Here is a 16,755-nt window from a genome sequence, read left to right as displayed (position 1 = left end):
CCTTCCAGTGCAAGGTTTTTTGCTTTATTTTTTAGCATGAGAAGAAGAAAATCAAGCAAATTAAATACACCACTCTCCCCCACACTTCAGGGGAGAGGAAAGTAGATAAATCAGAGTAACTTTAAAGACTAATCCCTCTCTAGGCCTTGAACTCTCTCTAATTTAGGCCTCATCTAATTTCACCAAGAAAAACATACATTCATGAAAACTTCAAAGGCTAGTGAAAGACCGGATGAAATTTCAACATAAATAAGCACTGGGCAGAACACAGGAAAATCGACTAAAAATCTAGTACAGAAACATGTTGGAGGCTCCATAGGCTCCAGACAGCACCGCCCCCTGATACAGGCTGTCCAGAGAGAGGTAACAGTGCCACTTTTTTGGTTCTCTCTCTTCTCAGTTGCATGCTGATCCTTACGAAAACAGTTGTTAAGCCAATAGTAAATGAATAGACACAAAATCTTGGTTGCACAACCCAGAGGCAAGCGTAGACCCTTTATGACCGCTTGTATTTTTTGTTGTTGTTGCTGGTGGCTTTTATTTATTTATTTTTTAAATCTTTTCCCAGATTAGACTTTTCTCTCTGGTTATACAGAGAATTCCCACAGCAGACACGGTGTCACGTTAAATGACATTACTTTGCCAACAGCTATCTGTTCTGCTGCTTCATTCAGAGTGCATTATCTGCCCACAAGCATTCATTTATGTCTGTTTACAAAAAACAAAAATAACGGTAGGAGAAAAACAAATCTTCTGGAACTATATGTGAGGTTAAGCTTACAGACTTACTAAGGCAGTTTATAGACACGTAAGATGTATACCGACTTGAAAGATGCCCTCAGACGGTCTGCCCTACACGATCTCTCTTGTACTAAGAAAAATGACAAGTACTAGCAATACTGAGCTACTTGCTGTTACACAGAAATACACCATACCTCTCAGAAAGAGCACCTGGGAAATGAGCAGGGTAGCGATCGGCAGATGCTTTTTCAGTATACTCATATCTTATGGTTTGCTTACAAGCCAGAGAGAAACAGTAAATTCTCTCATTCTTCTATTTTCCAGTCACCCAGATCAAAGAGCCACTTGTCCCAGCACCCCATCCTCCAGCTTGGTCACTACTAGTGGCTTCACAAGACACGAAGAGAAATTACTGCTGCCTTGGAGGAATAGAGCACAAAACAACCCCAGATATCCCCTAACCTTACAAGTAGAGGATAGCTTCTGCCCTTTAGCAGAAAGAAGTTTAAAAGAATATTGAAACGTCTAAATAATCAATTTCAAACATGCACTGAAATCTTGTAATTTTAAAAGAGGCTTGAAATCTGCTTATTATAGCTGCCTTATAGTCCTCTTCATAGCTTCATAGAATTGCAATAGAATCACGCAACAGAAATCCATTAGGCTACAATTGTCCTGCCAGCACAGCATTGTTCCCTACTGTATAACTTCTCCCAAGGATGCTGCGAGGATTAATTCATTACAGCTTGTGGTATGCTTTGAAAGCACTCTGTCTACAGAAGAGCTGAGAGAATTATTAGGAAAAGGACAATCAAACCCTGGTGACCCTCTCTTTATCCCAGAGGGTCCTGTTCAGAGCAGCAATTTAGCCCAACAAAGCAAACAAATTCAAAGCCAAATTCAATACAACAAATGGGAACGTGTCATAATAAGAATGCAGTCACACAAGACAAGAATCTCTGAAATGGTCATTAACTTTTACTCCTTACCTAATATTGACTAACGCATGGGTCACCTTGCTTGCAGGCTCTTTCCATTGACCGGCATTGGTAGAAATCCTCAGAACTGAAAGAAAAAGACAGTTAACAGTGCTGGCACAGAACTGACAGTCTTCTCATCCAAAATGTCACAAGTCTGCTTAGGTGGGATGGCAGCCTGCAAACCACATCAAAATAAAGTCTCAGGGATGACCATCTGTGATGCAAAGCAGAAGTTCTCTTCAAAGCCTGCATAAGAAAATGAAGGAACATGGAAGAGGTATGCAGGACACCTGGGAGGCAGGAAACACGGGGGACAGAAGAGTCTAAATTCTCCTGACTGATTTCATTATCACATACTAAAGTCACTCTCCCAGAAACGGGACAGCATCCCAGGTCTATGATACCTTCTAGTCTACACACTGCTATTCTCCTCCAGCTCCCATTTATGAAAGATTCCACCTGAACTGCACTACACCCTGTGATATAAATCTAACCCAGCAGTGATGGATCCCTTACCTCCCTGTTTATCTGGAATCGCAGAGAGGGATTACACACCAGCCTAGGGAAAAACACTCCCTGTAGGAATGAGTGTGTTGCTCCGTTGCACAGATGGTCTCTGACAGACTTGGGAGCAGATCTGAAAACATTCAGCAATAGGAAGAACTTCTAGGGAATCTTTTTTTTTTCTCCTCCTGCCAGAGCACCCAAAATATTTATCTAGGTCAGAATCTGTAGCGTTTCTATGGTGGCAGTTACCTGAACATCTCTTACTAAGTACTAAAACAATAAAACAGTAGCAAGTGTTTGGATTATTTTTCTGTTTTGCCTGAATAAAAGCAAATTTTCTATGAATTTGTATATACAGGGTTTTCTAGGGTTGCATTCTACAAGAAAGGTTTGCCTTAGACTTAGAAGTGAAGGAATAGCACTTCATCCAAATCTATGATCATCTAGAAACATGGATGCTACAAGTGAATCCATAAGCACAGTGGCTGCACGCTCTGGCCTATTGTTGCCCAAGAAAAACTTTTAGTCCTTACAGATATGGATAAAGTTCAGACTCGGGAAATTTTAAAAAAATCAAGACACCTAGATTTCACTTCCACTGTATAAAGTTTCAATGACATTAACAAGAAAATTAAAGGCTAAACTATTTCTCTCACCTGTGCTAACAGATGTCCCAAGGTTAGGGGATAGAAGGGTGACTGTAACCCCTGTGAGATGGATTGACGTAGCCAAAGGAGGCTGTTAGTTTAGCCTGGCTAAGTTACGGCTTTCAACCCAAGACAGTGCTGCCTTACCCCTTCCTTGTGCTACCATTACATGTCATCTGCAGGGAAAAAAAAAGTCGGCTCCGAGTAATGTTATTTTGTCAAACTGTAGGTACTGTGCTCGAATATCTGAAGTAACGCATTCAGAGAGTTTCCACACAGGCCTCTACAACATTAATTCAAATGAGTTTGTTCTATGTAGCAGGATGGAAAACATTCATGTAACATATGAAGTGTTCAAAAAGGTCACGTGCCTATCGCAGCCCAACTGAGTAAGTATTTGAGCATATTATTTATCCAATCCACTTTCCTTCAGCTTCCACAAGCAGGTTTGAAAAAATTACTGGCCAGTAAAATCACCTCATCTTACTAACTGCAATTCTCGGCAGTAGGAAATGGGTTAGCAAAAAATCTTTTGAGCTCAGAGAGCAAAATTGACCAACTGATCCCTTATATAACGGATGAAAACTGTAGGAAGTTTATACAAAAGGGCAATTCTTTTTTGCTTGCAATTACAGGGAATATTAGGCTCCTTTTATTTTGGTGAGGATGACTCCCTCCCATGTCAGCAGAGTGCTGTGGCCAACTGTCTTTGTCCCACAGCCCTTAACTCCCCTTAAATGCTTATATTAACTCCTGTTGTTCGATGGGCGATCAAACTGAGAAGGGAGCAGGGAGTGCACGGAATAAAGGTCCTTCTAGAACAAAGCAAGCAAAGAACACAGTTTTATTCTTTTCTTCACAGCTTCAAGCATGTAGGCACTGCACCAATCTTTGCTGCAGCTACCCCTGGTTACAGGCTCCTGTGTATACACACAGTCTGATTTTGCCTCCATGCATTCTTTGCTCTCCTTTGTTCCTCTTTTCCCTGCTGGGTTTCACTTGGTAGCACTCCAGCACGTCTCTCTCCCTCTGAAGGATGGCAGCTTTTCCCTATTTTGCCAGTAGGCACATTCTTCAGTCCAGTGATTTGCTTGTCATTGCAAGCAGGTTTGTGAGGGCTGTTTTCTTGGTTTGTTTTGGCAATGACTACTCTAGATGTGATTTGTCTAGCACAGCAAGCTTCCTGTTATAAAAGTTTCTCAAATTCTTTTCCAAATTCTTGTTTGCAGAGTGCTTCTCTGTGCTGGCTAGTTCTGCAGCATATACTGACCTTGACTTGAAACTCTTAAATGTGATGAATGCAAGCTACAAATTGATGGACTAAACAAGAATGCATGAAATGCGTAATACCACAAATTTGTTAGCACAATTGGCCACTTTGAATTACAGTAACTGGCTGTTAGAGAGGCAATGGGTCTGCTCCTATTTTTTTCTGACTAAAAATATGTATTGCTTTAACAAGCTTCTCTCTCTTAATTCTTAATTTATCAAATATATCAACACAGAACATGTCCAGTCAAGGAGACAGGTATTGGCAGCAGGTGGAAAAAGAACACCTGACAAACACCCACCACCACCACCCTCACTTCTACTCAAGGTTAGAATTCATTCCTAACCAGTCAGAAGGTACTCACCCATAGAATAAAGGTTATCAAAATTCTGGTGCATCCGAATGATTTCGTAATACAGCTCGTCATAGCTGCTGGGCGTAGGGAGAAAGGTGTCTCCGTAAGTGATAAACATGTTGAACAGGTTCACAACCTATACAAAGACGTGGAAACAAGTTACAACATGAATATTTACACAAAAGCTACACTGCAACAGAATACAAGCTATGTTCACAACCTTCAAAGAAACAGCTTTTGGTTCCATTACCCAGTATTACATAAGCTCATTGCTCTATTGTCTTCCTTACAGTACAGGAGAGACAGGCAAGAAGCTTAAATATTATCATATCTAGGACCAGAAAAACAGCTCTCTAGTATTTTATATACAAAGAGTCATACAGCAAGAAAAAATATTACCAAATCTGGAAAATTAAGCTAAGTCTTTCTTCACATAAGCTTGTTTATTTCAACGAGGAGACCTTACAGTGACACAAAGCTCCCCCTTTTTCAAATATCTGGCAAAACCAACCATAGTGACATTCCTCAGCTTAATTGTCTTGTCCTGATACCTCCTTACCTGGGCAGAAATTTTGTAATCTTTCCTAAAATTCATTCAAATTTAATTAACTTGTTTAAAAGAAAAGGATTTGCTTTGTCTGTACTCACCATAAGAGCAAGGGTGAAGATGTTGTGTTTGGCCAGCAGCACTGTCTCATTAGACATGAGAAACTTCAACAAGTTGATCAAAGCTAGGAGAAAACGCATATTTTTTTGAATAAAACTAAAAGCAAAGCCGTTCTCAACAAGTCACTTAAATATATATACATTTTCATTATCCAATATCAACTAACTTAAATGACAGCTCCTTACTTCTCAGAAATATATCAATTTCCACATTTATTCTCCTTCACTGACTTCCCAATCAAGTTCACTCAGGCTCAAGGTTAAGGCACTTGTTAGCTTAGATGGTTATGGTTTTTTGTTTTGTTTTTTTTTTTTTTTTTTCTACCTGCCAGACCTTCAAATGAGCCTTGGAGCCGGAGAATCCAACCATCTCCTTTCTGCTTCATACATCATCAACATGATGTATGCAGTCAGCCCCAAACTGTCACTCCTGTTGATACGTGCAGTTTAAAAAAAATAAAAAGATGAAAAAACAAAACAGCATAGCTTTTCTGTAGCTCTATGTCAATGCTGCTGCAATGGTACAAGGAAGGATGTACTACTTTATTGTGTCAGTTATCTAGGGCTGTGCAGTAAAGACTACAGATCTGGTTCACACTTGCCTTGAGAAAGAAAACAAAGGCTTCTGCTGTAACCACCCAATATCAGTTAGTGATGGGGGAATTAACAAAAAGGTTGGCTAAAAGAGCTTTAATCACACAGACTTTACAATAAGCAATTGCATTCTATACACTTGAATGAAATGGAAATTTCTTTACCTTGTTGCTTCAAGTTCTAGAATTTTTTTTTTTTTTTTTTTTAAAAGCTATTTTCTTCTGCAGGATACCTGCTCAGGTCTAAAGCTGACACCTGCCTAGAATAGATTCTTAATGTACTCTCTGCTCTGAGGTCAACAAGTTTCAAGACTTAAAAAACCTGAAATAGATGGCCTACAAAGTCAAACTGGAACACAAAAAAGACTTTTTTAAAGGTTCTTGATTACCTGCTAATTGCTAGCTGCATCTACTGACTTCTTACAGGTGAACCTGTTCCTTTTCTCCCCAGTTTGTGGCAGCACTTCCACAAAACGTACTGCTGCTCATGGTTTGGTGCAGTCAGGAAAGAACATTTGAAACAAACCAAAACAACACACGCAATAGTTCAGCAGCCCCAGGAGCAGCCTGGGGACAGATATCTCTGGTGTACTAATCCAGAGCCAAACCAACCAGGAACACTTGGACTCTCAAAATTCACCACAACTTGCAAGGCTCTAGAAAGGCTTGACTGTTAGAAACCACATTCCGCAATTTCCAGATGCTAAAAGAGAAAGCTGGTCAGTGAGACACTTTAGCAGTTATCACCCAGTACCAAATAAAAGATTTGAGATATGCCATTTGAGCAGGCAAAATAAATTGTCCATGGATTTATAAAGTTTAAATATGACCTCAGATTTCTATGCAATATGAACTGAAGTAATTACTACCACCTTCAAACACTATCATTATCTACTCAATTATTACATACTAGTTAGTAAGCCTGCAAGAAAACCAACTTTAGTCTGGAAGAACCCCATTGCAAATAGAAAATGGATCATTCAACAGGGCCCAAAGGTACAGGCTATGAAACAGGAGTAGATAAAGAACAGGGAACAAGAATGAGGTAAGGGCAAAACTCAAATCCCCCCCTCACCCTTCCTTCAGGACTACAGGGTACTCAAAAGATAAAACCAGAAAACCACAGTAAAAAAACAGATGTGAAGAGACTCGTAAATTCTGGAATTAAACAAACTTTCAGAGATTATGAATACAGACCTGCAACCACTGCCTTCCAATACTAGAAGTTCACAAGGAGGATCAAAAGTTTATATATGGCCCCAAAAAGATGTCTACAATCGTAGTGAGGATATTTACTCAGCACATACAGAAGTTACTTCAATTTATTCCGATCTATCAGCTGATGGCTTGATGTTCAACTGCAAATCAGATTGAACAAAGTTCTCTGCAAACTCCAGACAGGCAAGTGACTTTTCTTTCAGGTCTATTCCAGGAATTAAATAGCAGCAGCAGCCTCCCTCCCTCCCATGACAGGAGATAAATTTGTGGAGCAGAAATACTGATACCTTTTCACTCCTGCCACACAACTCCCAATACCATCAGCATCTCATCATCAGACACTCAAACACCTGGGACCAAAATCAGAGTGAAATCAGAGCCTGGATTCCAGCTCTGGAAACACTCCTGTCAGGTATTTTTCTGCAAAACAGCCATTTCAAAACAAAGAAGTAGCAGGTACAGATTGGCTCTCCACTGGAGCAGAAATCCAGCTAAAAACAGGTTTCCAAGGTAACCAAGCCTCCAACAGCAGAAAGTACAGTCTCCCGCAGCCAGTGCTTTGGACTGAAGACAGCTGCCCTGCATCTCTGTCACAGCAGCTTGTTAGCCATTTCTCTATTTAATACTTATAAGCATGATGTTACCTCTTTCCGAGCCACAAGACTCCGTATAACCACTTCTCCTGCCCCTGTGCTGCTGTTCAACTACTTGCAGTTGGGCTTTCTGAAGGCAGAGCAGCAGAGCTCTGTTTTTTTCCACAATAAATGGCACGAAGCCTCGTATTTTTGTACCATCGCCTCTCGCACTTCCAGCAGAACCCTGTTGAAAAGCCTTTGGCAGCAGGTGGTCGCACAGCGTGAAGAGAAGGCACTGAACATCCAGACACCGTGAACATGAAAGCTGCTAGTGGTGAGAAGACATTTTTAAAACAAAGAGCCTAACCATCACTGTCTAGAGCACAAGTATTCACTGACTGACAGGGGCAAGCACCCTACAACTGTCCTTTGCAGTATTTCTCAGATACATCTCTGAAGCACTTGCACTGCTCTTTTTTTTTATTTAAGCGTTGTCATCAATATAAAGAACTGCTGCTCTGCCCCAACATCCGCTGTAATAAGTTCGCTCGCGTTTAATTTTCCTGTTTCAGCATGAAAGACAAGTTATTACCGCTTCTTGAAATCCATCTTTGTACTTGAATCGCACGGCATCAACTCATAACTTACCTGTGTTGTTACTTCCTAAGAACTAGGACAGAGAGGGACGCTTCACATCAAATAGGTACTCAGTGCCGGGCTCCGAGCTGGTCTTCCAGGTTTACAGTAACTGTGTGCACTGCACAGATAAATACCCAACAGTTTGGGAACCCCACAAGCTGTAGTGCTCTTACCTGCACCAATGCTCAGAGAACAACCAACCTCCTCCTCTGCCAGCACATTCTGCACCAGCCTCTGTTCAAGTTGCTCAAAGAAAGGAACAGCAACACTGTGGAATACGAGTCTAAACCCATGACTACCTTTGTAGCCTCTGCTTGTGAGGCAGACCTGCACTGAAAATGAGGGCAGCTATGCCCTGAAGTTTTTCAGGATTAACAGCTCTGAGACCCAGCTTCAGATGCCGGGTGCCCTTCAGTGACAATTACACACACCAAATAAATCCTGAGAGCAAAGGTCCAGCTGGCTGAACATCCATCCATCCCTGAGCTTCGACGGGGCACTGTTACTGCTGTTCCTGAGCAACCTGAAGCCAAAGCAGATGTGTCACTTCTTCCCGACTGCAATAAACTGTTTTCCTCTCGTATCCAATCTGCAGGCTGCCCTCTTACACTAGCCATGAAATTATCCATGTTTGCTCCCAGTGGAGCAGCAGTTCAATTTCTCAGCTGTGCAGACAGACAGAACTATAGTCCTTGCTTCGCCTCAGCCACGTTATCCAAATTTCTGTTCCAGGATTTAACAGTGATGGATGGTTTGAGCGAGAGATCTGTTTCAATATGAACTGGAAAACAGCACTTGGTTTTTTGCAATACACTCTAGAGTATTTTTTTTTCTAAAGATACCTGTCTTTGGCATCCCTTACCAGGATACAATACACCCACTACAGTAAGCCTCAAAATCCGTAATTTCACATTGCAGTAAGTGTCGCCAGAACTTCTTTAGCAACAAAAACAGGAGGTTGTAACTGAAGTAAATTAGCAGCAATCAGTATTTGTATGTGAGCTCCTCATTTTGTGCCCTTAGCTGAGCACCCTTACTATGCTTCACAAGTCAGCAAGCAGAGAACAGAACCTCGAACACCTACATTTACAGCCTCGAAACCAAGTAGATAAGCACATTGAGTGGACACTTAAATTGGGCATGAAGCCATATGACTGGCTGTATGTGACAGTGGTGCAACTCATCCAGACCAGGTTTTAGGCAATTTTCACTCCCAAGGATTATTATAGCCAAAGGAGGAAAAAAATGAGATCATCAGCTTTTACAGATACCTTCCCAGCTTTTTAAACTGAAATGGCTGCAGTGAAGGAGGTTCTTAGCTCCTCCACCATGCAGCTGCTTGTGAGTACTGACATTTTTTCCTTATCCGCTCCTGTGACCAGTCTGTGTGCTGAGGAGCAAGAGTACTCCTGCTCAGCCATTTGCTGCCCTTCTGCAAGCTAATCCTCTGTAAGAAGGCTGTGGGCAGCCAGCTTCTCTTCCTCTCTTCTACCACGAAAAAGGCAATTCCAGGTCTGGACAGCTGCCCTCCCTCTTTCCCTCCTCCTCCCATTGCAGACTTACCTCCTTTCCCTCTAAGCCTTGTTTCAAACAGAAGTAAATTCAGCCTTGGCACATCTGGGATTCAGACAGTTTTTGTTCTATTCAGTGTCTGTGTTCAGTGTTTGGCTCACGTGTAACGCAACAGGAGCATGGGGGTAGGTTAAGTAGAAAAAAGGGAAAGGAAGAGAAGTAGCACCGTCCCTTGGGCAAGTCAGAATGTAGCACAGACTCTGCCACAAGCATCAGAAGGCTCTGATGTGCTATTGCACAACAGAGCAGAAGAGAACAGCCCTGAGACACACATCAATGAGATCTTGGATGAGTTGAGCACAGTATGGAAGCCTCTGTCGCCGCATCTGCTGCGCTCGCAGGTCAAAAAATTTTCTAATGGTGCATATAATGGCCCTCAACAAAGGAACAAAGGAGGGGAAAAAAAAAAGATGTGAGGGCTCTCCAGAAGGTACAGTGTAAGATCAATTAACAGGGATCCTGTACTCCACTAATATCCTCTGGTTTTCTACCCTCAGGCTCTCAGAAGGCACTGGGAAGAACAGGGATTTTCCAATTCCCTCTGGAAGTTACCATTGTATCACCAATATGTTCGGTGTCCTGCTTTCAACATTTCAACTCGCATCCCCCTTCAGACGATCTCCACCCACACGGCACTACGGGGCAGCTGATAATGACAACAAGGCAATACCTCCCTGCTACACAGAAATCCTGAGCCGCCAAGTGCTTCAGCAGCACAGTAACCCTCCAGGACTTCCTACAGGCAGCGTATTCACTTGAACATATTCTCAAGGCAAGGTCCATCCCACTCACAGTAGCACACGGCATAGCAGACCTGGCAAGAATTAGTGCGCTAGGCTGGAACTAAGGAGAAACTGAATTCAATTTCTCTGGAAGCAGCACTTCAGTCTTTGTGCTTCAACTGCTCCAGTTTTAGATAGGAAACAGCACTGTTCTGTCTGTTGCAGCGCCCAAAGTGGAAATAGAGCTGGCTTCAATCTTCAGCAAAAAAGGAATTACGTGAGCCGGGCTGTTGAAGGCAGCAATATGACCTTGTAACCAGCAGCCATACCTCTGCTTCTCTTTCTTGTACTGGAAGAGAGGGATCAGGCTCTGGGAAGCAGAGATCCCCCAGAAGCTGGTCACTGTTTCTGAACACAGATCTGTCCCCTGGCATCTGAGCAGCTCTACATCAGCGAGCTAGCAAGAACACCACCGGCTGTACCGGGTCAGAGCAAAGGCCCACCTAAACACAGTATTCTGTCTATAACAGCAGCCAACATCAGTTACCTGTTGAAGAATAACAGGCCAACCAATGCTTTCTCAAACACTCTTCCAGACTCTAAAATTCAGCATGACTCCCTTCACATGTTAGGGAAACTATAGCACAAGGTGTGGAAATAACAGACTCGCACGATGTGACAATACCATAACCACAACCCAGACCAGGTTCCTATTCCAGGCTGGAGATCATAAGACCCAAGCTAGGATAACCACATATCCTCACTGGTTTCACTGTGCTGTTGCAAGGAGGAAGAGAGACCCTGGAATAGAGTAATCACCTGTGATAAATGAGAAATTCAGAGGTAGGGAAGCAAAAGGCTCAAATGCGTTATACAGCGATGACCTGAGCGTTAGGAAGGAGCAGATCTGGCCGTGTTCAGCACGGGCAACCACTCAGTTGAACGGTGATCAAAACAAACCCAGCAGGAGACGAATGTCTACAGATAGGTTTTGACATAAAAGAACCAGAGGTAGTTTCCAGATAGAGCAGTAGGAACACGAAACGTGTCCAGGAAATAGCTCCATTGCTATTACAAACTAATGCACCACAACCCCCCGAGGCACGAGCTATCCCGGCATCCCTGGACACGCTAACCAGCTACTCAGGGACACGGCGCTTGCTGCTTCCCGTCAATCAGCCAAAGTGCTGGAAACCAGAGCTGCTGCACCGTCACCGCAGTCCCCTCTCAGGAGGGCAGGGGAAGCAATACGAGCTTTGCCAGCATCGCTATTTAACATGCTTCAGCTCCTCTCCTTTGCTCTGATAAGGAGGAAGCAACCTGCTCGCAGGGGGAACGGTCACCTGGCTGGAGGGCTGCTGCCACCGCTGCCTCCCTGCTTGCCGCATTCCTGCTCCCGGCCACCAAAGCTCTGCGGCAGACAGCAGCTTATTATTGGCAGGCCCCCCACTGCCAGCATCTTGGAGATCGACAGCTGTTCCCTCTTCTCCCCATGACTTTTAGGGTATAAGCACGAAAGCAGCCTTATTCTTCATAAGGAAGAACATCATGCCAAGGGCGAGAGCACATGCTGGTATAACCTGTGGTTCCCAGGATCAGTTGAGTAAGCCACTCCGTTTCCAACCCTTTACTTACCTTACATAGCCCCCATTCCTGGGACTCACTGTTCCCACCTAACTGCAGCCAATGGTGTGAAAATTGCAAGCTTAATGGAAATGCTGATTGCTGCTGCCAGAGCAATGCTGCTTGATAGCATTCCAGCAAGCAGTAGCAGAGAAAACGAATCTTCTAACTTCAGCTAAAACTCAGATGAGCAATGTGTCTTTTTCTTAAAAAAGTTAAATAAAAACTGTGAAATAATTAAAAAGCAAACACCTACAAGCTACGTTCCTCTTTAAAGAAAAGGGACGTATTGAGCTTAATTCTACTCCAGCCGATAGTGCAGGTTCACACTTAATTAAATAGTAGTCTTGGGAGTTAAGATTGCACATTTTTGCACAGGGTCTAAAATCAGAGCCAATTTAGAAAGGATGAGCATGAGGAGAAAGAGCAGAAACACTGAGCAAGGACATCGAAAGACAAAGTAAGGGACCTAGGAGTGTTGCTTCTTGAAAACAAGAAGGGCATGGGGATAAGTCACTGCATTCTGAGCGCTGCAACCCCTCCGCACAGAAGAAGAAACAGGCGTGAACAGCTTTTCTGTAAGCTTTCTATCATCAGTGAGACTGTTTCCCACAAGAGATTATCACACTCTCTACTAGGTCACCATGATCTACAAACTCTTAGGGATGCACAACCCAATTCTTTGGTGTTAGCTAGCTTTATTTAAATAAATACACTGCAGCACAGAGCAACGTATCCAGATGAGACCTGCCAAGCAGTACGACTAAAAGGTTGCTAGATGTCCACTGAAACAACTAAACTTCCTTTGTGCTCATCTGAGCAGAGCAAGGCTCTGTCGATGAATAATTCCCATCCTGACCTCATCAGGTGATGAATAATAATTACAAATCTGATGTTATTTTTTTCCCCTCCATCAGTAACTGGAGTCAAACTCCTTACTGGTAGTGTTAAAATATATTAAAAGAAAGTGATAGTCACTACAATTAAGTAAAAGTACACTAAGAAATCACAGAATCATGGAATGTTAGGTATTGGAAGGGACCTTGAAAGATCATCTAGTCCAATCCCCCAAATACATAAGTAAAAGGAGATACTTCCTAAAAATGCTACAGACAGGGAGTTTAGAATATTCTTTTATAAGAAAGCCGCTTTATTTATGTATTTGCATTTCTTACACTATATTTTACTAGATGCGAAATGCTGTTACCACAGAAGAGTTTCAGTTTTGGTTGAAAAAGGTGATGTGGAAAGGTTAATATGAAATTGGCCAACCAGCTGAGAATAGCATTTGTAGTCTTTCTTCTGAACATCATACATTATCTGCTTATAGTTCGCTTTGTAAGATGGGACAGGGATTTTCTTTGGGATAACATGGAGCTAACAGAAGTAATTAAAAAAAAAATCAATTGGTATCAACCCACAATATACATCATAGCTACAGACAACATTTCTTTTATAAGACAATCTTTCAGTTTTCATCCTTTCCTAAATTCTCACAGGACTAGTTAAATAAATAATACTAAACACTAGTAAGATCAATTAATAGCACAGAGGGAAATAACGCAACTTTTATAAATTTACAAGTTTGTTTTTATAAACCAACAAATTCATCCGTTCAAGCGCTCTGTCACCTGAGCTCTGCAGAAACTGCCCCATCTGCCCCAAGGAGCTGCTACCCGTCAATCAGGAAGGCCAGCAGCCTGCATCCAAACCAAGCACACAGAGCATAAAACTGCTGCCACACATGCCAGGGGCCAGCGCCCAGCAAACGTCGTTTTTGCAGTCCCATGGCTAACATCTGCCCTCAGGATGTTAACACAAGACCTGTGAAATCCTGCTCACGTCTTTCTTGGCAAAGAAAGAAGTCACAAGCACGGCTGAAACAGGCAAAACATCATCCTGATAAGAAAACATCCTTTCTTCTTTCAAGTCTACAATAAATTAAGAAGCGCTGACAAAATAAAGCAGGATACACACCTTAGCTAGACACTAGCTTTCATTCCTCAGTTTGCCACACCAAAATAAGGTCCCAGGAAGACATTCAAATAAGAGAATAGGAAACGGATATTTAGTCCCATCCCTGAAAGTTAAAAATACTGAAAAGCTCCCGCATCAGATCACATGGTGATTTCTAACCCTAAGTTCCTACGCAGTAACACTTCCCAGCCTCTCCAGCCCTCCTAAGAAACCACGTGTCTTCATTTCTCATCCTACTCCAACCCCATTTTACCCAGTTTCTCCAACCTCCCATACTCAGGGCCCCTCAGTCCTCCTAACACACTATCACCTCAAATTCACCTTAGCCTCCCAGGTCCGGATCCCCTCTGACTCCAAAGACCTGACACTCCTACCACCCACCCCATCAACCCAGAACTCCCGTTCCTGTTGCCTCTTCCTCTCCCAATTCCCAGTGCTCCGACTGAACTATCGATGTTTTCAGCAGCTCCACCTCTCCATGGGAGCTACAGAGGGACCCCATTCTTCCCACTTCAAGCCTCATTCCTGCATGGGGTGACACTCCCTTTAAAAAAAAAAAAACAGCATCATCTTACACTCATGAACAACTCCGTGAGATCCAAGCTCTCCAGCTCAGCATATGTGCCTAGGAGATGTAAATTCTGATATGTAGCTTCAGAAGGTTGGACCAACATCCCACAGCCATAAGGCATGGTGAAATTAGAGGGTAAGCACCAGGTCAAGCTTGCACTAGGTAGAGACACAAGGGTGCTAAAACTCCGGCATTTGTTCTGCAGTCCTCTCTAGAATGTACAAGCAGCAGAGTGAAGTCAGAAAGCGTTTTTGCTGGAAGGTGTTTGAAAGGTCAAGTCTCACATAATGATTTCTTTCTCTTCCCAAAACAGAATGCTTCAAGTAGAACCAGTTAACAAACAGGCCTTTGTTCTCACCGTAGATTTCATTTTATGAGAAGATTTTATGCTCAACACACAAACTCCTGTTCCTTCCACCCTGCCCCTATGCACGACCTTTATTATAACCTTTGAAGATGTTGTGCTGAAGAGACATTCTTTTACGCTTGTGTCATCTTTCTCAGCTTAAAAACATTTCTTTTTTGTTCCTCTATCTATGGAATTCCTAATTGCACAGAAATTACCACAGTAGCATCACCCATATCATCAACTGCAGAAGGGCATTGGTTAAATGACTGCTTCCTCTGAACTCCATTAAGACATCACCCACATGCAGAAGACACTGTCCTTGGATCTTCAGCCTTGGTAGTATTTTTAAAGCCATATAAGACATTTTGCATGTTTGGAAGAAGGTCAAATTCTAGGTCTTTTATCCTTTTTCTCCCCCAAAAAAATCTTTAAGTAATTTTCTAACTGGCCAAGCAGCTCTATACGCTGTCAAACCCTCCTGGCGCCTAGTGATCAGACAATTTACCAGTGCACTAAACAGTATATGAATCCTGTCTCCACAAAAGCTTCAAGACAAGCTTCCCTTGTCAGGTAGCTGCTGCAGAATGTTACAGTGATGGCAGAATTAGAGATGAAGGGGGAGATGCAACAATACCTGATTTCCAATCTGTTCAGCAACACAGATCAGAGCGCTGAAGCAGACTATCAATTGTTGGAGAACCAGAAATGCCATAGGTAATAAATACTATTAGTAATTAATATTTCAATAGAACTACCAAAGCAAGATACAAGTGACTAAACAACACCGACTTAAACATTCACTATACAAGGACAAGTGCATTATACTTACTGAAAGGGTTACTTTCCACCTTCAAAATATTCTTTACTTTAATATGTTCCACAGAGGAACCTTTCACCTCTTTAGTATTCACCCCCAAAAAAGTTCAGCATGATATTATTCCCACGTTATAAACACAGAAACTGACAAAAAGATCTGAGGAGTCCACACAAAGTATAAAACTATATTTTGTCCAATAGCATTGCAAAAGTCTGCTTTGACAATCCTAAAATAAAAATGGATAAAAATTAACTTCTTGATGATGCTACATATTTGAAGCACCTCCATTTAAAGAGTACATTCAGCATGTGTCAAAAATAATGAAGCTACAAGACAAGAAGCTGTAGCCTGTATGTTACAATAATTTGTGAATCTATCTTCAGTGCTTTCTAATAGCTAATCTCATTTTTAATCCAACTTCATATTCAACTGCCCTGATAAATGGCTATCTCACCATTATTCACTACTATATATTTTTTAATTATCTACTCTTGCTATTATAAGTCTACATTAGAACTGCTTTTCTGTTTCTTTAAACATGACTTTTGCTTAAAGCAAACCATAGCAACTGCAAAGAAGTTACCTGCACCCCCTAAGCTCAGAGTGAACTGCTCAAGCATTACTAATTTTGAGGTGGGAGGAGTTGAAGAAATGAGGTATTTTTAAATAAAAAGCTTAAATGACTCACAAAAATTCTTTTGGCACAGCTTATAGATGCTTGACAACAACATATATAACATCTTTCATCACCCAAGTGCTGTATATATCAGAAAAGAGTTCGACAAGTAAAACCCAGCCCCAACTCTATGACCAGCAAAATCAACCTTTCTCACATGACAAGGAATGGAACCTAAGAAAAACATTGGCCGTAACATGGTATTTCTGAGAGCAGGGAACTGTTTGCTACTAAGTAAAGTTTCCTCATTAGCTCTA

General features: G+C 42.1%; 1 protein-coding gene across 1 annotated transcript in view; it reads right to left on the bottom strand.

Annotated features, from left to right (window-relative positions):
- ARMH3 (armadillo like helical domain containing 3) overlaps positions 1-16,755 on the bottom strand; it is a 120,803-nt gene that overhangs the window by 63,884 nt on the left and 40,164 nt on the right. Inside the window, 3 exon segments of the mRNA XM_040564049.1 lie at positions 1,731-1,806; positions 4,510-4,636; positions 5,149-5,231. Of these exon segments, the coding sequence (XP_040419983.1) occupies positions 1,731-1,806; positions 4,510-4,636; positions 5,149-5,231 (286 nt within the window).

This window comes from Cygnus olor, chromosome 7, assembly GCF_009769625.2.
Source record: "Cygnus olor isolate bCygOlo1 chromosome 7, bCygOlo1.pri.v2, whole genome shotgun sequence".
Classification (NCBI taxonomy): Eukaryota; Metazoa; Chordata; class Aves; order Anseriformes; family Anatidae; genus Cygnus; species Cygnus olor.
The sequence above is the reverse complement of the archived record's forward strand: the minus strand, read 5'-3'. Positions and strand labels throughout refer to the sequence as shown.